Source organism: Agelaius phoeniceus, chromosome 2, assembly GCF_051311805.1.
Source record: "Agelaius phoeniceus isolate bAgePho1 chromosome 2, bAgePho1.hap1, whole genome shotgun sequence".
Taxonomy (NCBI): domain Eukaryota; kingdom Metazoa; phylum Chordata; class Aves; order Passeriformes; family Icteridae; genus Agelaius; species Agelaius phoeniceus.
The window spans coordinates 36,357,725-36,380,720 of NC_135266.1; the positions used below are offsets into that span (position 1 = coordinate 36,357,725).

General features: G+C 35.9%; 1 protein-coding gene across 1 annotated transcript in view; it reads left to right on the forward strand.

Annotated features, from left to right (window-relative positions):
* NALF1 (NALCN channel auxiliary factor 1) overlaps positions 1 to 11,367 on the forward strand; it is a 445,199-nt gene extending 433,832 nt beyond the window's left edge. The window contains exon 3 of the mRNA XM_054655028.2: positions 2,727 to 11,367. Within this exon, the coding sequence (XP_054511003.1) occupies positions 2,727 to 3,022 (296 nt within the window). The 3' untranslated portion in view covers positions 3,023 to 11,367. The remainder of the gene's footprint in view (positions 1 to 2,726) is intronic.
* The last annotated feature ends 11,629 nt before the right edge of the window (positions 11,368 to 22,996 follow it).

The following is a 22,996-nucleotide window of genomic DNA, read 5'->3' on the forward strand; positions in this document are numbered from 1 at the left end:
GATCAAAGGAATGGAGCACTTTTCCTATGAGGAAAGACTAAGAGAACTGTGATTTTTCACTCTGGAAAATAAAAGGCTTTGGCTGCTCTTACTGTGGCCTTCCAGTACTTAAGTGAGCCTGCAAGAAGGATGAAGACTTTTTTTAAATAGTGAGTGGTGATAGGACAAGGGGGAATTGTTTCAAACTGAAAGAGTAGCTTTAGATTAAATATTAGGCAGGAATTATAGGAAGAAATTCTTTACTGTGAGAGTGGTGAGGAACTAAAACATGTTGCCTTGAGAAGCTGTGGAGTCCACATCCCTGGAAGTGTTCAAGGCCAGGTTGGGTGGGGCTTTGAGCAACCTGGTGAAAGATGTCCCTGCACACAGCAGGGAGGTTGAAACTAGATGATCTTTAAGGTGCCCTCCAACCCAAGCCATTCTATGATTCTATTAATATTTTGATAAAAGAACAAACTGGGTTTTCCTCCTTGATTTTCCTAGGAGATGTAGCCAGCTTACCTGGATTTCTAGTTAAGTCACGCATTTGCAAACCTCTGACTTAATAGATGGACTAATTAGTTCCAATTAGTCCAAGGGGCAAAAGCTTATATTTGTGGCTACAAACTAGTATGTGGTGAAGAACACGTATTGTGTTCAGTACAAAAAGTTTTACTGAATGTATCTAAATCTTCTACACTGTCATATGAATAGAGGCTCTGTAGTTAATTGTTTATTTAATATGTAACTGCAAATTCAAAACCTAAATTCAATTGCTGAATTGAAATAAAGAGGAAATGCAATTTTACATTAAGGAACATGTTCAATTCATCTTTGAATATAGAGCTGTCATCAATTTATTTATAATTCAGTAAGTGCATATGAACTATTTAAATACCTTTTGATTGCCAACTTATATACATAGCTTTGATTTCAAAGGAAGTCTGGGTTTTCCAGTAACAAGAAAGTCAGAAAACATAGTTTGAAAAGTAAACCAGCCTCAGTGGAATCAAAGCATTAACCATTCTCTGTGTCTCTTCAATTACTACTAATCATTTGAGCTGCTGCAGTTCACAGAACAAATCATAATTCCCTGCTTTGGGAGGCATTGCCTGTATGTGGCAATGTTTAAAAACAGACTTATGCACAAAAGATGGGTCTCAGAAAATAAGACTGTTTTATTATACATTGAATGAACAATTGTCCAGAAGTTCCCAAACACAATAGAATTTCTTTTTTAAAAAATGATTCTTTCAGCCATGATCTAGAGTGAGAATTAATGATTTTCAACCTTTGGAATGCTGCATTAAGTTTCTGACTGCAGAAATGGCAAAATTGGTCAGGTTTAGCATAGGATAAACTCTGAATTTACAGAACATGAAACAAGTTACTTTCCTTCCTGTATCTTTAAAAATTTGGTTAAATCCAAAAACAAAAGCAACTTTATTTGGACTCAGATATAGCTTAGTAGAAAATTGTGTCAGCTATGTAAAAATCTGTCAACCTAGGCATCTTAACATTCTTAGCATACCTAACACATTTTTTGTTTATGGAAGTAGGAACCAAAGCATTCAGGTTTATCATATTTTAAGGTATACTGCTTTTCTTTACAGGTTATTCACAAAGTGCAAGAAATCTGGTGCCTGGACCTCAGAATGTTACACCTTAATTTCCTTTTTGAAAGTAATATTGTTGTTGTGATATTTTGGAGAAAATGTAATTATTGTTCTAAAAAATAAAGCTGCTTTCAAAATCACTATCCTAATATCTCATCACAGATAGATTTTTTTTTTTTTCCTAGAAAAACCTAGTTCTACCACAGAGTATATTATTTACTGCAGAATTTAATCTAAGATCCGTTCAAACAGAGAAAAGATGTTTGTCCATTATGTTAGACATTCTTGCATTTGAACACTAGTTAAATAGCCAAATTTGTTTATTTTAATTTATCAGAGGAAAAGGTATGTGAGAAGCAAACAGAACACTCTGGTTATGTTAATCTGCTGTATAGTAATGCAGAAAACACTGAGAACTTCCAAAAAGATACAGTTCCTCTTAGTGTTCAAAAAGTCATAATCAGATTATTTGAACTCAGTAAAATTCAAAGGCAAAAATGGCCTATCTGTATAATCAGAAACTTCATTGTGTGGCAAGGACAGATTTTTTTTCACCTCTGGGATATGTTGAAGGCAATATCCAGCTGGAAGAACTCAGATGAGTTAGGATAAACAAATAGGTTCTGAACAGCTCTGTTTGGAAGCTGTTCTTGTGATACAGCTTAATTTACATAGGTTTGAAAATTAAAATAGCCAATATCATCAGTGCATCATTATTTGTTATTTAATGTCTGTCTTTATGTGGTCACATACCGAAAGAAGAATTTTGAAGTACAAATTTTGTGGAAACATCTCAGTTAATTAGTTCTTACTTCATCATTGTTTGTTACTTCCCAAAAAGGAAGAATTCAAACACCCTTATCACAAATATCAATTGCTTTTTAATGTTGCTTCTTTACACAGTCATGCTCAGTGTCATACTTCTGAATGACCTTTTGGTGCTGCTTCCTGTTAGATGACGCATATTCCTTCAACATCTATAATTATACAGAGTTACAGGACTTCTGAGGGCCTCAGTCTCACCCAAAGATATGGATTCGACAGATTAGACTAAATGTCAGCTGTTCCTTCAAGCTACTTCTGCCAATCCTTGTGCCTGGTATTTATTTTTCTTTTGTGTTTACCCTACAGGGCTCTATGAAAACTATCCAACCAATGCAGAACCAGAATGCTGTGATGTCAGATGGGGACTATTATCAGATCATCAACCCAAAGGGACTATAAAAACAAGTGGCTCAACAATGTGTCACAGGACATCGCTCACAGTTTCATCAGCATCAAGACTGTGTAACAGCAGACTTAAACTGTGTGTTCTTGTATTAATTCTCTTACATACAGTACTTACAGTCTCAGCAGCACAGAACTCAACAGGACTGGGATTTGGAAGCATAACAGCTTTGGAAGATAATTCAACCAATGAGGAATAAAAGAAAGGATTCATCTTACATGATAGAAACACAACAGGCCCAAATTACTACAGTCAAAAATAGCAAGGACTGAGTGCTTTACCCTCAGAGCTCTTCTTGAATGACCTTTTGGGTAAAATGAAAAGAATGGGCCGCTACCTAAACAACAAGGACACATAAATGCAGCTTTTTATTGACTAAAAGGCTGTTTGGTGACTTAACTTTCTCACACCATTTTATACACTGTGTTTTAATGTTTGGAGTTTCTTTTTTTTTGTTTGTTTTTTGCACTTGTTAATACAGGATTTTATTTTTGGGACAGTTTCTCAAAGCTAAATTAAGTCTTTTCTCTGTCAATATATTTCTAGTCATTGTGTGTGTTCATCTGATAGTTCTGTCTTTTATGTCCTGTCAGTTTCTATTAGAGGAATGACTGCTATGATTTCATGACATAGCAAAAAAGAAAAAAAAAAAAAGGAAAAAAACAGGAAAAAAAAAGAAAAAAACAGAAAAAAAACCAAATAAGCCAAAAAAACCCGAAAAAGCCCACAAAACACCCCAACAAAAACCCACAAAAAGAACATCAAAACAAAATTTAACCAAAAAAGAGAAAAGAATAAGAAAAAGAAAAGAAAAAAAAAAAGCAACCACGAAAAGAACCCCAAACAAACCTTACTGTCCTCTTATCCATGGGAACCATTCATCTCCTTTCCCTTTCCCATCTACCATCACAGACAACATACATTTGCTTCTGTCTGTGTAATCACAATGAATGGGTACACAATTCCAGTGTGCCTCTGCCACTGTTGCACAAAACAGTTGACTGAGCAAACCCTAAAGGAGCATGAAGGGGGTTCCTTTTAGCTGAACAAACAAGTGCTCTCCTTACAAGGTGGGATCGGACAGTTAAAAAGTATAAAGAAATATATAACAAACTGTTGCTCCAATACCCGTTTTGAAGAAGTCCAGTCCTTTCTCACTGGTCAGTTGAACAGGAGCAGCCTTTTCTAGATATGTTAAGTAAAACCAGTTATGCTCAGCAAGTTGAATAGTTGAGGAGCCTTCATATTGGAGGTGAAGGATTGACATTCATTGTGAATCATGTTTTGAGTTCTCCTGCTGTCACATAACCAGCAGATTTCCATAGAAAATGGGAGCCAAGAACTTCCAAAATTCAACTCTTTTTTTTTGCAACTGAATTACACAAGAAGTCTATTAACATCTACAATACAAATTATCTCCTTGGTTTGATTCCATTGTTTTTCTATTACCTACATGTTGTTGAAAGTAACTAGTTTAATAAGGATGCACAAGAATGTGTTAGCACAGATAAAGAAACTATTTTTTTTTAAATATATAGGACAACCGTTTTCATAAATGTGCAATAAAAACAGTAAATATATACTAGGATATGAGTAGTCAAGAGAAAAGATTGTAATATGCTGGTTTTTCATTGTTCGGGGTGGTTTTGAATTTGTTTACTTTTATTTTTTGTGGGAACATTTCACCTGCTGAGTGTATAAGAATTTGCTTTTTAAAAAGGCTTTTTAGAGTTTACAGTAGAATCAATGGAAGGAAAAGTTAATAAGGGCTGTTTTTAAAAACTTTACATTCCTTCCTATTCTCTAACTACACTTGGGAAGTGCACTTTAGAGATGTTTGCTGTGTAGCTGGGAAATGAAGGAAAACTATAGAAAATGTTCTCTTAGGAAATAAAATATAGTTACCTACTTTCTAGCTATGAAATACCCCTTGATAAATATTAATGTTGTAAGAACATTTAATCACTGGTGCATAATGCGTTTTTGTATACAATTTACGGTCTGTTAAATTCTGGAGAAAAACAAAAAGAAGATAACCATGCTGCTTAAGCGGTTCAAGATGCACATGTTAAGCTGCGAAGCTCAAACATTTTGCAAGAGTATTTGTTTTGATAGTGTTTTGCTACAACCTGGACTGAAGAGCCTAAAACGATCTGTGCAAATACGACAACAACAAAAAGCACCAGCTAATGCAAAATTCTTCAGCACTGGTTTGTTTCTATAATTCTTCCCTTCCCTTCCTTGCACATGCTATATTTTGTTCAATAAAACATGGTGCTTTTTTATTTATTTTCTTTTCTTTTAGAGGCACATGTATTAATTGCAGTGAAATGATGCAAAATTGGGGGAAAATGTAGAAATGCAAAAGAAAAAGCCTTAACTAATGGTAGAATGTAGACTTTTGAAGGACAGAAATGTTACTGAAAAGTGATGGAGCAATAACTGGGCAGTGCTCTGGTACTGTACAACAGCTGATAAGTCACACTACTGAGAAAGCTCTTACTAGGTGAGCTCTTGTTCAACTGACCTCTTAATTCTAGTAAGTGTACATGGTCAGTAAACAGTTTGTTATAACCTTTATCTACCTCTGCTGTGCAAAGGCCATCCAACATCCATTCCTGTGATGTTCCTCATGGTTTTTTGTTCACACCATTACTCACTGTCATCTATTTTTACACTGTACCAATACCGTACCTGGTCTGGTTCATCTCGATTGAATTAGCACCTGAAGAAGATTTCTTTTTTATTTCTCTTTTGCTTCATGATGAATTAATGTAGAGATCTATCTTTAAAGTATTTTATTTCTTCTTTTCTGCTCTTTTTCATTCTTCATCCCTTATTTTTCTATAAAAATGTTTTCAAGTGGTGTCAGTGAAAAATGACTCTTCACTGCTTGGCTACACTCAGTCATGTGTCATACAATATGAGAGAGACAGGAGGAAAAACAGTGACAACAACATCACATACATAATGTAGCCTAATTAAACTTGGGGAAAATGAAGCAGAAAACAATTACAGACTTTCAATTGCAAATATAAGATGTAATAAATTCATCCCCCTCTCCCTACCTGGAGTTAGTGCCTGCAGTTCAATGGTCTGTGAATTTTCTCTGTCATCTTTTTGAGGTCTATTTCTTTAATTTCTGAAACAAAGAGTCATGTTGCAGTTGAATACTGCTGGGGTATCTGTTGCCATTTTCACTCTAGCAGTGTGGTAAGAAGCTTCTCTTGGTGGTACCTGGGACATCAGGAGTAGACAAAGACTCTTCTATGAAGTTAAGCAACATGTAATCATGTATGATGCAAAATTCCATCCCATCCATTCTTCATTCGTAAAAGTTTTCCTGGCACAAACTTAAGCATGCTTGATATTGTGCACATATTACTTTTTTTCAGAATAAATTTGCATCTTGCCACTGCTATAACTGCCATCTTGTTCCATTTCTCCTTGTACTGTATGCCTAATACATACATGATAAAGAGCTGGCTTAACAAAGAAGTAACACTAAAATCTTACTGCAAATGACTGAAGAGAAGAAAAAGAAAAAAAAATAATATTTATTTTATGATCATATGGAAGAAATTAATTTCCCATGTCTTTTATCGTCTTATTTTCTGCAATAGGGAAAATGCAGATTTTGTGCAATATGTTAATACTGCTAAGCCAAATGTCATATAACATAACCAGAGCTATATGTTATTCTTTATTGCATTTGCATTCAGTAATACAGTATATTGTTGCTTTTCTTTCATTAAAGAGACAGTATCTTTTTTCTTTTTTTTTTTTTTTTTTAATATAGCAGGTGAAGGCTGTGCTTCTCCACACCATAATTTAAAGACAAAAAAACCAACAAAATGTTAGGATGAAGTTTTAGTTCTATAAATGATGAAACCAAGCCATCAGCTGCCAAAGAATCTGATGAACAGTAGTTACAAACAAAACAAAGATATTTCTCCTTGAGAGATAAAAATAATTTTATTCTGCATGATTAAAGAAGAAAGAGTAAAAGAATGAGAGATGTATTTCAAAGAGCAGAGACCAGGTGTCAACTGATACACGCTGTGACTCTCAGCTTATATAGTTATACTCTTCTATTAAAGAGTGAGGGACAAAGCATTGTCTTCTGCTCTCTCTGTATTTATGATAATGAACGTCCTTTTTGCAAGCATTGCCTCTCTGCACAGAAGATACCTGCCAACCATGAGAGCTGAAGGTAGCACATGCACACCAATTTACGCAGTGAAAACTGGCTTGAGTGACTATCCAAAGCACAAGCAAAACTCATTTGTGGAGTAGACCTAGTTTTTAGGAAAACTCACGATACACATGAAGAGTCACTTAAGCAAGGGGTCTGTGAAGGTGCCTGGTTCTTACTTCAGCTTTCACAGTATGTCTTATCAGTGCCACAGCCCCATGATAAGCCCTGCTCAGGCAGGCTTCCAGCTGGGCTCAGAGCCATGCTGAGTTCAGTGAGCCTTGGTACAGGTAAAGGCATGCACCCACAAAAAATTAATGGTAGCACATATGTCTCAATTTGCTATCCCATAATCTTTACTCAGGAATTGTTCATGGGAATAGTGCATAAACAGAAGATCTCTGGGTTCAGCCCTAGCCAAGTCTTGATAGGAGATTGGCAAAAGCATATTAATGGTGAATGGTCCTTTTTTATTATTACTGTCTACTCGTATTAGTTTGGTGAAGGAGTGGCTTCCAAATTTAACTACAAGTGTGGAGGACAAAGTAGCAGAAAATTTGTCTTTGTGGAGAAGAAATTAAATAGCTTTGTGAGGTAAAAAGAGACTTTGTCATTTTTCAGCAGCTGTCAGCAGTCTTTCAGAAAAGTTTGGGAAAATAATATGTCTAGTTCTGAGTATGATAATTCTCATTAAACCTAGATGTTTTTATGAGAAATAGGACTGGATCACAAACCATCTCAACTGAGGGATATAATTTGCCAATATTTCCTACAGCAACCCTGAGAAATTACATTACTGAACACCTCTAGGTATCCTATACTTAACAGCATTTTTTCAAATGTTAACAAGCTTGAGATAGGAGGGAAAAGGAGGGAGACAGAACTATTGTCATTCTGGAAAAAAAAAGTCTTGGCCAACTTAGAAAATCCATCCAAGAAACATCTATAATTCTTCAAAATACAGTTGAGACTAAAAAAAAGAAAAAAAATATTCATATGTAGGTGTAGATCTATATAGAGATAGACCTATATCAAAAAAGTGAGAGAAAAATATATGTTCTCTACAATTATTTCAAATACAGCATACTGTAGAACAAAAATGCCAAAGGATAAGACCTAATAAAAAATAGAGCAAAATTGCTGTATTTATATTCCTTACTATGGAGTGTGAAATTCCAGGTAGAATTTCAGATGTAGAAATAGATTTTATAATAAAAAAGTAAATAATTTGGGCAAAAGGGACATGTTTGGCTATTCTTTCCACATACTGTCTCCTATGAGTTTAGTTATTTTTCTGAACTTCTTCTTCAAGTCATTGACTTACACAGGAAGATCCCAGCACAGACCTCATCCCAGCAGTTCCAGTGGCTGTTGGGGACACAGGACATCTCAGTCATGAGTCCTAAGGGATAGTCTGCACTCAAAGTGCTGCCTCTGCTTCAGCATTTCAGTCCAAACTCTTGGCTCTCCCTCTCTCTCACTGTGTTCATCTCTTGGACACACATGAAGTGACTCAGTTTCCTCTTCTGAGGAGCATGTGCTTGGCCTGCTTACATCTTCAGCCTCAGTCAGAGAGTCATTACACAGGTCAGAGAAAACACTACTATGCTTTAAATGCTACATGTGCACTGAGCACCCCAAACAGCTGAAATAGGATAAACATAATAAGCATGCTTCGGAACCAGCCCTCTGAGTAAGCCAGCTGCATAGATCTCTAGACCTTTTTGTTATTTTCACACTGAGAACTATCTCAGCAGAAGGGTTTTATCAACCAGTCTTTGTCAAATCTCTCTGCAGTAGTTAAGACACTCCACCCAGCTGCCCCCCTTGTATGATTTTACCAGGACTTATTGTACATGGTAGGACAAGATAAAAGAAGATGTGATGTCCCACCCCAGTGGAAAATGAAGGACACCTGGATGAAGACTAGAATGCCAGCTGGGACAACTGTAACAAAGACACACAAACCTTTCCATGGAGTCTTTAGCAGTGGAGAAATTGAAGATGGAAGAAGGGTACTTTCTGTCAAAGGGATAGATGAGGCAGTGGAGGGATTTATTTTCAGCGATCACTACATGATGTATTTGAATGTATTTGAATGTATTTTTAGTCAGGACAACATTGAGCATTGCAGCACCAAAATTTTATGTGTCTTATAAGTGGCAAATATGCAACTCTGAATTAAGGTGGATGAAGCATAATACACAGTAGGATTTGGTGATACAAACCAAGAATCTCCTGAGGAAGGTACTATCTAAGCAAGTTCTCTACATAGAATGGAATAGCCCTATTTTACTCCTGCTCTCTTGGGGTCATTCTTAGAGCATCTAGGAAGTTCCTATGTCTGGAATTCACATTTCTGAAAGTTTTTTACTAGACAGGCTCCTCCACCAGCTTTTTTGCCTGAAATGCAGTGTAGGATGAAGTGGCAACATGATACCGTCTAGAACACAGTGAATGAGTTTTCTGTGAATGCAGATCAGTCCTTCTCTAATCAGCAGACTACTCTTATTAAATGAGGAAGAAAAACTAATTTTTTTCTTTTTTAGTGTTTCTCCAGTGGACACAAATCAATGAACTAAAAATTGGTCTAGTACAAATGTACAAATTCTGGTTACTACACACATATAGGAGAGAGATGTTCTTTTCCTCCTCTGAGGAATGTTGATAGATTATCTGGTAGCATTATGTAATTTTGACAGTCTTCATTATAATTTCCACAGGAATTCAAGTGTGCTCAGTTCCACTTGTTTCATTTGATGATGAAGGGCACCTAGCACTTTACAAGACCAAGTTCCTATGTGGCAGTGGCACTTAACAATTGCAAGCTGCTATGCAGTTTTCTAGAAAAACTCTGAAAAAAGGCAGAGCAGCTACATAAGTTGGAAGATATCATAAGAAAATAGGGACTAGTTGTTGATAGTTTTGTAGAAAGCCAGTAAAAACAAGGGCAAAAGAAAAAAGAATTGTCTTTCCCCTTTTTTTCCTCCACATTTCCCTTTCTCTGACAGTGTCACCAGTCTGAAGTAGGACATAATTTTGCCTTGGTAGCCCGCTGAAAAATTAAATGCATTTGATAAGAGGTAAAATTCTCCTATTTCATATTTCCTATACATGTAGAATAAGAAACAGAACAAAATAATGAAAACAAAACACAAAAAAATTAATGAAATAAAATTATTTTTTCATCCGCACAGAGATGTTTCCACATCATATCCTATTCATCATTAGTCCATAGGTCCACTGAATTCAATGGGACTCATGCTTTTCATTTAGATGGAACTAGGATTAATGCCATGGATCAAAATCTGCCAGTTTCAGAGCAAGTCCTTCCACTGACTTCGGGGAGGATTTGAAAAGTCCAAGGTCCCTTTGAGCACAGATAAACTCACATGGATAAGATAAATAAACATGTGATCAGCTGAAAGATTGAAATGTTCCCAATGTTTGTCCAAGGGTTTGGTCAAATTAGCTGCAGCTCTATGCAAAAGTCATGTTGAGCCAAAGCTTTGAGCTTTGATTTGATAGACCTTTCTTTTTCTGAACTCTAACAAGTTTCATTCAGGGTTTGAATATGCAAAAACTTACACAGGATTATAAATACAAGGAGAAAGACTGAAAAAAATTTATAATATTTTCACTCCCACAAGTGAAAATGAAATTTAAAAATTCTGATAATTTTGGGTTTTTTAAAGTAACCCTTGATGACAATTTATTTATGTAGTTCTTCAGAAGCTGCTTGGTTTCACTTGTTTGCTTTCCTTTGTTTTGTTGAAAACCAGACTTTTGGCCTTTTAAAGATTCAGATTGAACTATGCAGCTACAAATTATATGTTTCTGTTAAAAGATTTGCAATTAAAATTATTCTACTCTTCTGTTCCTTCCAAATTGTATGACAGAAAGCTCATGTTAAAAATAGATTTATCTAAGTGTGTTTAATCTTTGTTTCTTTTTTCTTTTCTTTGTTATTTGTTTTTATTTTCTTTCTTCAGAGTTAAGGACTGGATTTTATTTGAAATGGGCTAAACTGGCATCAGTGTTTTTTAACAATATGGAATGTCCTATGATTCTTAGCATTGAAAAGAGGGCTATGTGGTCCTGTCAGAAAAAAAAAAAAAAGAAAAAAAAGCTGTAAATTGTAATAATATATTAAATATTGTATTATTATAGCAACTTTAGTTAAGCAACTAATACTATCTTTAATTTTTTACAGAGAACTTTGATGAAATAATTTATTACAATGACTCACAGAAAAAAACTTGTTTTCAAAATGACAGGAGAAACTGTTGAAGATTGTGAAAAAAATACTAACAATAATGCTCTGCTAAGAATAAATTTAAAGATGCAAACAGTGAGTCTGACTTTTTGGATCAGGGTTTTGTGACTGAAATTAAATCCAAAGTGTTGGGGGGAATAATTACTTTAAATAATGCTTAAATTTAAACAAATTTCTTTTCAAAATAAAAAGAAAAGAGATAAAAAAAGCCAAAACACTTATGTTCTGGCCTGGACTGCAGTTACTTATTTCAGAAATTGCCATAGACAAAAATATAAAGATTGAGGTAATTTCCTCATATTCAGTTGCCTTTCCAGGCTGTACTGTATAACACAGCAACAGTACTTTACAGCTGTTTAGCTCAGATCCCTTATGAAAGGAAAAAAAATTAGAATAAATGAAAAATAATATCCACAAAAGAAGAGCATTTAATTTTTAGAAGATGTATGTTAAATTTCAATGGTGCAACTTCTACAAAAATACATGTTCATTTACTACCTATGGGATATTCAATGGGGGTGTGAATTGGTGGTAGATACTTGCCCATCTGGTTGCACAAGGATCAGTTCTTCTCAAAAAGGATTTGCAACCAAACCACAGCTCAAAGAGGTGAGTTCAAAGACGTTTAGAAGTCAGACTTCTTATGTTTTAGGAACTATTTTGGGTAACAGTAAATGATAGCAACCAGTCTGTGGAAATTAGTGCTGATCCTCCTAATAACATGAATAAAAATTCAATAAATCCAGTTTAAGATACTGCTACAAATCAAAGATGAAAATAAAAAGTCATTTGTAACAATCTGAGCTGTAAATAAGGTGAGGAAATAAACCAGAAGCCTCACAGTTTCCTCACAGACGTGTAACTTAAGATTGCCTCCACACCTTCACAGCCACCTACTTTTTGCCTTACCCACCTGTTCATAAAGGTAGGTACGTACAGTAGGTGAATGAAGTCCCCTACAACTGTTCTACATCAATATACAGAGTACAAACAAGTTTGTACTACATACAAACTCCTTCTGCATGTCATAACGTCAGTGTTGAAACCAGGTTTTCCTTGTGATGAATAGCATCCGATGTTGTGAAGGAGACAAATTTCTCTGATTCAGTAGATTAAAATCTGAGGTCCAGAAATGCCAGTTTTTCATTAGGCTTCCTAGATGGAGATATGAGGACTACACTTTGTTTCAAACCTATGGTCAAGGTCTCCTCTACTGCAAGGGTATTGAGGTTTCATTTTATGTATGCAACATCATCAGGCATAAAGTGAATGCCAGATAAGTGTGATGCCTATTTTAATAAAACTGTTTGGGGCATGGAATGAAATATTTTTTTCTGACTGGCCATTTTCACATGGGGATGAGAAAAAGGAAACAAAGTATGCATAAACCAAAGTAAAACTAATTAAGCATTTGATATATGTAATGTTATTTCAAGAACCCTGTTGGGTTTTTTTGTTTGTTTGTTTTGTTTTTTTTATAACATATCTTCCATCTCTTTTAGCTTATGGTGGGATTGGTCCACTTTTTTAATAAAACTTCACAAGATTATATTAGTCTATGCTCTATACTGAAAGTGATGCATGATGTTCTTCAGAAGTAAATGTATTCACCAGACCAAGTAAGCAAAGATTTTTTTTCAGGCATTCACTCCTACCCACTTAGCTCATCAAGCCCTCTTCCATGTCCAGTTGTTTACTGTGGCCTTCTGTTTAATATGCCTTGAGCATTTCATAGAATAATAGAATTTTAAACAATTTAGATTGAAAGAGACATTCAAAGATCACCCAGTTTCCAATGCTCCTGACATGGGCAGGGATAGCTTTCACTAGACCAAGTTGCTCAGAGCTCCATGCTCCACGCTCTTGAATACTTCCACAAATGGGATATCCATAACTTCTTTGGGCAACCTGTTCCCATGTCTTGCCACTCTCATCATAAGAAAAAAAACTTTTCTTGTGTCCAATCTATACCTACCCTCTTTCAGTTTAAAATCCTTGTGGTGTTGCTTCAATGTCTCTCGCTTGCTAAGCCCTCTTCATACTTTGAAAGGGTCCACAGTCTTCTCCAGGCTGAATAACCCCAACTCTCTCATCCTAACTTTGTAGGAGAAATGTTCCAGCCCTTGACCATTTTCGTAGTCCTCCCTTGGTACACTCTATCTGGTACTGGTGACCCCAGAGCTGCATGCAGTACTCCATGTAGTATCTCCTGCAAGAATGGAATAGGCATTCGTCTTGCCCATCATGCTTCTTTTGATGCAGCCCAAGAATGGATTGTCTTTCTAGGTTGCAAGAGTCCACTGCTGGCTCATGTTCAGTTTTTCATCTACTGATGAAAAACTTTTCAGTTTGGCTGCTCACAATTTGTGCATCCACCAATCTGTATTGACCCTGAAGACTGGCCCAACCCAGGTGTAGGATCTTGCACGTGGCCTTGTTTGAGTGAATGAGGGCCACCACTCAAGGCCATCAGGTTCTTCTTGAAGAAGCATATTTGACCACTCAGCTTGGTATCAGCCACAAACTTGTGGAGGGTGCGTTGAATCCCACTGCATCTAAATAGATTACAGACCCCAGAGGGACAGCACATGTCACTGCTTTCCACTTGGATATTTGGTTACTAACCATAAGACTTTAGACATGGCCATCCAGCTAATTCCTTATCCATTCAACAGTTCATCCACCAAACACATATGTCTCCAATGTAGCATCAAGGATGTTGTGTGAGACCATTCCAAAGGCCTTAGAGAAGTTCAGGTAGATGGGATTTGTAGCTCTTGTGTTGTCCACTGATGCAGACACTCTGTCACAAAAGGCTAGTAGATTAAGCAGGCATGATTTGCATTGGTTAAGCCACGTTGGCTGTATCAAATCATCTCCCTGTCTTCCACATGCCTCAAAATAACTTCCAAGAGGATGAGTTCCATCATATTACCAGGTGCAAAAGTGATAATGACTGGTTAGTGTTTCACAGGGTTCTCCTTTTTATCCTGCTTAAAAATGGGTGTGCTCTCTCCATTTTCCAGGCACTGGGACTTTGTCTGATGGCCATGACTTTTCAAATTTCATGGAGAGTGGCAACTACACCAGTTAATTCCCTCAGGACTCTAGGAGGCATCTGTTTGTGTCAGGTTCCTCAGGTGCTTTTGAATCTGATCCTAAATGATGATGAGTTGGACTTTGTTCCTCTCATCCTTGCCTTGAGTTTCAATAACTTGAGAGATTTATACTCTTAGAAATCTGTATTTTTCCAGAATCAGACAATATCTCTTCCTGTCAAATGCATAGACTACTTCAACTTATTTTAATATAACAGTGATTTAACAAGGTTATGAGGAATTATATTTTTTCCCCAAAGACAATTAAAACAGAGCCATATGGAAAATAAAGCATTTTACTTTACTTATACTATTCTTCAGATGCTTCACAGAAGCATTGGCTTCCTCAAAATATTTTAGGAAGCTACCAGGAGAAAAGCTTAAAAGAAAGAAAGCTTAAATTATGAAGATCATAAAGGTTGCAGAAATAGCTAAAACTGGAGGTACAGATGAATGTGCTACAGGTATACGCAGTCAGAAACTAGGAGGAGAGATACTCAGCATAGGCACATAATCCCGTATGAAATTTAATAACACAGAGTATGTAACAATAAAAACAAATAAATGTGGAAGTCCGTGTCTAGAACTCTAAGTGAAAATCTAAAAGTTAATAACAAAATTAAAAGTGACAGCAAAATTTCTCAAACAAACCACAAGTTGGGTCAAGAGCTTAGGCTTTTTTGTTGTATAAAAATTATTTCCAATTTTGAGGGGTATGTGATTTCAGGATTTTGTTCAAGGGGTTTTTCCAGCATTTTAAGAACATCCTCTATTATTACTGAAACAAATTTTTCAGACGACTCTGGAAAATTTCTTCATAAGGTGATCAATCCTTTTGTCCTTGATAATGTGTTACCCTAAGATTATGCTCACAGTTAAAAAAAAAAAAAAAAAAAAGCTGCTTATTTACTTTAAAAATATCATTCCCAAATGAATGGATTAGCCCTTTTTTTCTGAGGAGGCAAAAATTTCATATTTGGAAAAAAAGAAAATGAACATGTTATAGAATACAGCAAATCTATTGCAATGCTATGATAACTGCTTATCCAATAGTGAAGAATCTCAATAAACCTACTTAAATGATCCAAATTATGTGGTATAAGAAATACACATTTCTTGTCAATATTAACTTTATTATGCCTACTGTTATATCCAGTGTCCTCCAAATCAGATGTATCTTTTACTTCTATGGTGTACTCCTACTTTATCAAAATAACATATAATTATAAAATTGTATACATTTACTTCAAGGTGTCTCATGATTGTGACAACATTGTAAAAATTTAGGTCTTCCAGACAGAGCTATAAAAATCAGCCTTTCAAAAAAACCAAAAATATTAATTAAGAGCTGTATCCAAACCCCAAATATTTCAAAATATCAAAGGATACATGGAAACCATGTCAAAATCAGTTTAGACTCACGTGACTTACAAAACCTGGAGGCTTAGGTAAATGGAAGAAAACTGGGACTGTGGTTGTTTTGGTACTGAGTCACACATACAGCTCAAACCCTCTAGGTCCTAAATCCAGTTGCACAGTTATTCCCATTCCATTTGATGAAACACCATAGGATCAAAGGGACTGTGACTTCTTACTGCCTGCAAAAAGTAGTTCTCTAAGTTTTAGTCCTCACCATACCAGTATGTGATTCTTGGCTTCATTAATACCGTGAATTTCTACACACAGATGTACACAATTTTTTGGTTACCCTTGGGGCTGGTTTATGCAGCAGGAGAAGTCCTGCTACAGTCAAGAAGTACTTCCAGAGCTCTACGGAGGCTTTCGAGATTGTATTGGCTCCATGGGGTTTGGGGTGAGTTTTTTTCTGTACCATTATTACATGAGGTGCCATGGATGTTGATACTGTACTTTCCAGTAGAACAGAATTTAGGAAAGTAGTTATGAATTTTTCATCTTCAGCCAGAGCACTAAGTTCAGCAATAACACCAATATATCCTGCCTTTGAACTTGCACAGTATTTTATTAAAGCGAAGATGGATATGAAACAAATGTTCCATAAGGTTTGAAAAGTCTCTTTCTTTCTAATGCTTAGCATTTGGAAACTTGAAATTTAATTTATCTGCCAGGTCCTGTATTGTGTGCAATTGAATCAAAGACCTAGACTTAACCTCTATTCTTATTTTCTGGAAATCAAAACTCCCATTTAGGTGTTGATATTCTGTTTCCTTTATGATTCGGACCTCATTTCATTTCTTAAGAGGTGTCCCTGAAGTATAAAATTTTAAAACAGAATAAATAATTTTCTACTCTAAGTAAAATGCATTAATCTATCCATTATAAGTACAGTGAATTAAATAAACAAATGAATACAGTATAAATTGAGGCTTGCACTGCCTAGCTGACAACTACTATCACCTCTGGGTCAGATAAACATGATCTATAGAATATGATGAAAAAAGAAAGTTCATCGTTTAATATAAACATACCCAGAAAACTTTTTAAGCTGGTCAGAGGAAATGCAAACATCCCCCATTCTCCATATTTGTAAAAATTCCATATTTTTGCAATAATTTACACCCCAGGATTAAGACACTGTATTCAACACTGAAGGGAAAATACATGCAAGAATATCAAAAGTAATTTCTCTCTTTATGTGAGGTATTCATTCTCCAAATGCCCAAGGATAGAATTTAAATGAAGAGGAGACTAAGCAATACTTCTGATATTGGGGGTGGTAGTGGTGGTGAATTAATTCCTTTCTATTTCTCATCTTCTTTCCTCTTGCCCTCCTAATATTATTGCACACTCTCATACTATTTTCCATAAAGAACTTTAAATGCAGCATATATATGGTGGTTTAATTTCTTTCTGTGGCTGAGATCTGCTTCCTTCTTGCAAGTGCCTTTCAGGCTGGTGGGCATAGTCCCATTGCTCTTTATCTTCTTTTGCCACCATGTATGACATATTTCCAGTTTCAACTTAATGGACACAAAAAAAGGAGAGCCTGGGAACAAGAATGAAATAGTCAAGAGGACAGATAAATTTGCTTCCTTCATATCCTTTTTCTTCTCCAAGTCTCTGCTGTATTACATTTCACCTCATCCATCACATCTAGGGACTTCATGACTCATTACCTCCTTTTTCCAAAAGGTGATCCTCCAGAGATGTGGCTGCTCAGGACACCTGGCCCAGAGAAAAGGAAGGCAGAGTCAGACGTTTCATCCATCATGAGGCACAGGACTTCCAAATCCAAACATTTTGCTTTACACTAACAACCTTTCTTTAAATTTAAATATTTTTCTAATCATTGGATGAAAAAAATTGTAGCCAGTTCTATCTATTTTTGAATGACGTAGTGATCCCAGGATCAGGAATTTAATTTTCTGTCACTAACATTAGCCTCTTTCTTGAAATAGTTGGGTATTTGCTTCATTACAGTAAGCCTGAATAGTCATTGACACTGTATTCATCAAGAGCCAGAAGGGAGATTTGTAATCCAACATTTCAAATCTTGACAGCATATTCTCCTTGCTTGCTCTGATTGTTATTTCCATAGCAGAAATTCCTCTAGAATCAAATAGTCAATGTAAGACAAACAACAAATGCAGGAAAACAAATTTGTTATTGGTTTTGATTGTTTATACATGGTATTGCTTTTTATAAATAAGTTTAACCCCAAACAAACACCAGCTATTAAGAAAAATCCACCCATGTATGGATGACAGAAAGTAGTTCAGGGATGCCCTTGTGAATGACATATTGACTTCTCAAAGCTCAGGTCCTGTGTTCAATATATTGGTTTCTTTTTTCCTATTACATATTCTTTAAAACAATGAAATGTGAGGAAAAGAATGAATGAAAATTCTGCATGCATTTCTCTGCCTAATTTCAGCTGGCTTTTCCTCAGGATTTACCTGAATCAAGTACTCAGTATTTCAATACAATTTCTTAATAACCTCAGAGCTTCCAAAAACTAATTGATTTTCTTTACTAGCCACCAGGTGGCAATCATAAACTTCCATAAACTTTGCCTGCACCATCAACTCTTCTGAAGCAGCTACTGCAGACAGAGAATATGCTGCAAACAGAAAGCAGAAACAGGTATCTCCATGGTTACCATGATACTATGTTTGTTGTTTGTCGTGGGTGAAACTAGATGAAACCATGCTCTTGCTTCTAAATTACTTATTTCTTCATTAAGTTCTGAGCAGATAACCTTGAAAAAAAATGTGTTCTGCTGAAAGATGTACTTTGTCTCTCAAAGAGCCTGTTGATAGCTTATTATCCATGTGGCATTTTTAGCCTTCTGGACAGTAACATAATGAATATTACTGAAGGAAATCTATTTGGAGTTTTAAGTTGCATTTTCTACCCAAGTAAAGTCTAATAATAATTTGGCTCAAGTACTTGTTTTTCTCCCTCTCTTACCAGGGCTTTGAGTGAGATATTGCAAAGCTATGGCAGGCAGAGAAAGACAATCTGCATTTTCCCTTTCTATATGATAAGCCTTTTAAAGGACAGAGAGGTCTTTAACAGAGCCTTGATTTTCAACATCATTGTCATACTTGGAAAACTGAATATGGAAAGCTCTGGTCTGCTTGTGTGCTTTATTTTGAACATTCCAGTTGAGAGAGATATAGCTAGACATCAGCAGATTTTTTTTTTTTTCAAAAGTGTTTTAAACCCCACTGACATTTGATTTTCATTGTGTTTTTCTTCTTCTAAGTCTCTTGCTCCTAGATCTTTACCTGTAGGTCATTCAGTCTTAGCTCCCATAGCTTTGGATTCACTGGAAACTGTTTTCTACTTAGTTGCATTACAGCTAACTGAGCAACAAAACAGCAAAACAAAGATGTAAAAAATACATTGATTCTCCATCTTCTGATAGGAATCATGTATTTTGATTAGGCAACACTATGCTTTGTCTTTTAAAAGATGGCATAAAATAAAAAAGAAAGAAAAGTTATGAAAGTTATGAAAACTCAAGACACAGTAAGAATATCTGGAAAAGAAAAGTTAAATAATTAAAAATAATAAAAGAAATCACAGAAAAAAAAGTGCAGTTTAAGAACTATTGGAAGCCCTGACTAGTTGGAGGGAAAAACTCCACCATCCAATAGGCTTGAAGGACATCAGATTAAGAGCAGGGAACTAAAAGACTTTTTTTAAAAGTTTCCTGTTTTCTGGTGAAAGTTGCTTTCAGAAACAGCAGCATTAAGAGGACATGAAAAAACAGTAATAATTAGATCATTTCAATCAAGTCAAGATAGCATAAAGATAAGACAGAACCTTATAGACTGATACTGTCTTTGTCTTAATTATTTACCATTTTCTATTTTAAGTGTTCTTCAGCATTTTCCTGGAGCATTTTTTAGGTATAAGATAGGGAATTGGCAGTCTAGGTGTGAGATTTGATGTAGAAATTCCTGTGATGATGCAGTCTTTTGGTGTCTTGGGCTTTTTACTGCCTTCCAGCACATAGGCTGTTTTGTGTGTTTTTCTTGTCCCTGAGCAAGCTCAAATTTCCAAAGTACATTTCCATTACAGTTTTAAATTTCCCTCTGTCATTCAAAGACAAACCATACTTCAATTCTTATAGTCAAATTAATAAGAAAAACAAAAGTCTAATATTGTTACTTGTAAAGAAAAATCAGGTAATTGCTTATTTTAAAAAGAGAGAGACTATCTCCATGCATTCACCATAAAGAATATAAGGACTCTCTAAGTTTGTGAACCTGAGGTATTTTTCCCTTTTGATAACTTGTGGTTCTCTGTAGGAGCAGTTAGATGGCAGTGCTGCTACACTATTCAAAGCAACCACTTCTGGTTTTGTCAGAAACCATCACTTCAATCCAACATTACAAAGTCAAAGCATAATTACCACTAATGCTCCTCCTCTCTTGAGCAATGCCATCAGGGTATATCTTGCAAATGAATGGAAACTGTTAATTATAATTATATTAGACACCCATATTGTATGTTTCAGCAGTGCTGGTGTCGTCTTTGGATCTTTGTTTATCATTACACAGGAGATATTAAAGTAAAAGGATGGAGACCACAGTGACAACACTCCTTTATAGTATGAAAATTATGCATCCTATTTCATTAACAGCTCAGCCCAATAATTTGAAAGTGCTTGTAATTGGATTATTCTGTGCCCAAATTTTACTCATATGTCACTAAAAAAGAAGTAAATGTTTAATTAATCTTTTTATTTTTTTAGGTTGTTTGCAATCTAATTAAGATGTTTGCTTTCACTGACAAAGTAATATTTCATATTTATTTTGCCTTGAAACATATATCTTCATTTTCAACCCAACCTCCAGGGAACTATTTCAAGTAGAACTATAATATGTGTACAGTACAAATCCTGTCTGTGAGGAAACTGGGGAATAGCATGTGCTTTCTTAGCTCTTCATCCTTTCTTCTTCACACCAATTTTCCCAACTCTGTTTTCCTTTTCACAAAAACCCTAGCTTATTCTTAGCTTCCTGACCTTTCCAGAAAAGACCTGTCATCTTTCTCTTAGCATTTTACTAGCCGATCTTCCACAATCTGTCTGGTGCACCTCCCTGACATTTTTCAGCTGTGCTGAATCCTGACTGCTACACTGACCCTGCAGGTGTGTTACTTTCTTTGAACTTCTGCTGTGTCTTCCTAGAACTTGCCTGAAATCAGGAAAGTACCCCTTTAAGCACCCACAAGTACATTCATTTGTACTACTTTAGGTTTGTCTAAATTACTGCAATGCCACCCTCTGCAGTGGTGATGCAACTGTACTGCTGTAGAAGACCTCCTGCTGGCTGTACATCTTTTCCAGCTACAGCAGGGCTGAGTAAGCTGTTAAAGCCTGCAGTAGATCCTTACTTAGGTCTTAGCAAGCATCTCTACCAGTATTCTCTCCCTCTGAAAGTCAGTTTCCACAGTTCTAAAAAGTTCCATTCAAAATGAGCCAATCTGCAATGAATTGCTCATCATTTTGAACTGATTAAACCATTAAGCATGCAACTTTTCCCTAATCAGACCAGGATAATAAACAGGAAAAGAGCTATCTCACCAAAGTGCAAAATACAGGTGCCAGGACAGCTTTTCCTCTCTGTAACCAACAGAAGGTTGTTCAAATAGCCTTTTACTGTCCTAAATCATACTGCTAAAAAGTTGGCTGCTCGTACCCATTGCAGTAGACCATTTAAGCACCACACAGATATTTCTCCCTGAAAGGAAATTCTTGGCTAGCTTTCTTTTAGGCAAAACAGCTTACTTTTCTTGTTTCTTTTTTTCCTAACTCGACTTTCTAATCTCCCTCAAACTAAAGCTGTTATTTTACCAGGATTTGTACCATGTGGCCAGTAGCCTGGGAGCTCCAGGAGCTTCAAGGCAAGCTGAGGTACTCAGGGCTGCTGGGGACTGTGTGTACAGAAGAGAACAACTGAAAGCAGAGTTCCTTGGATTCCCCAGGTTACCAGCATTGCAGGAGCTTGCTATGGGGAGTGCCCATGGAGGAAGGAATCAGGAAGCTGGCTGTTAATGAAACAGACTTTTCCTAAGAAACCTTCCTGGATCCAGCTGGGAAATTAGAAGAATTTGACATGGTGGAACATTTGAAGTGTTGTTAAATGTGCGTTTCCCAGTGGAAGGTTCCCAGACAGCTGTCATAATTTCAGTACAAAAGAGATAAACACACAGCTGAAGACACCATAACCATTCTTTACTCTTCTTTGCATTAATGCCTCAGAAATTAATTTGCTATAAAATCCTTTGAGTTTATTCACTTTATCTGAACTCAGAGATAATTCTGTTGATAGTTTACCAGCCTTCAGATAGAAGTCATCTTCTGGAAGAAGTGATAGAGATTCTGCATGAATATATGATGAGTATATCTTCATTCATCTCCAACACACAGGCAGAGTGTCTATTATATATCTATTCTCCACATAAACAATTACTCATAAGCAATTATTAGATCAATGTTGACATTGCCAGATATTCTGAGTCAGCTCCCATGTCCTTGCTATGTCTCAGGGAGATTTATACGTAGATCTTCATATGTGCAACTCTCAAGAAAACAAATTATGAAATGGAAATTAAAATGGCATATTTTTGACTGATCATTATGGAAGATCTTACTCCAGCATCTTTGAGGTTGTTATTGTGGCCTGACATTGTCATCTAAAGTTTCTCAGGGAGAAGACTGAAAAACTATTTGAGTGACACATCACCCTAAAGTTCTCATGGTAGGAAGATCTAAGAGAGGTAAAACAAACTAAGCCTAAGCATGCTTCTTACTCTTTGATGAATATAAAAAATTCTTATGCAAATAGGTCAAACCTGGATATAAAAGTTGGGGAGACTTAAAGTTAATTGAATTATACCCTAGTCCGTAATCTCCATATAGACAATCAAAGTCCCTCTCTCACCAAAAATATTTCCTTCCATTTACTAAAGCCATGCTGGCTACATAGGAACCTATCAAATATAATGTTGATATTGATCTCTTTGATCTCAATGTAACCTCTTTATCAAAAGCTGGTAATATGGTGTCCCATGAACATATTGTAATGCAAGGCCATTCCACAATTCTCATTTAAAGTCAAGGTTCCATTCAAAGGTTTTTGTTCTCTTATTTAAAGCTCTCCAGGGAAA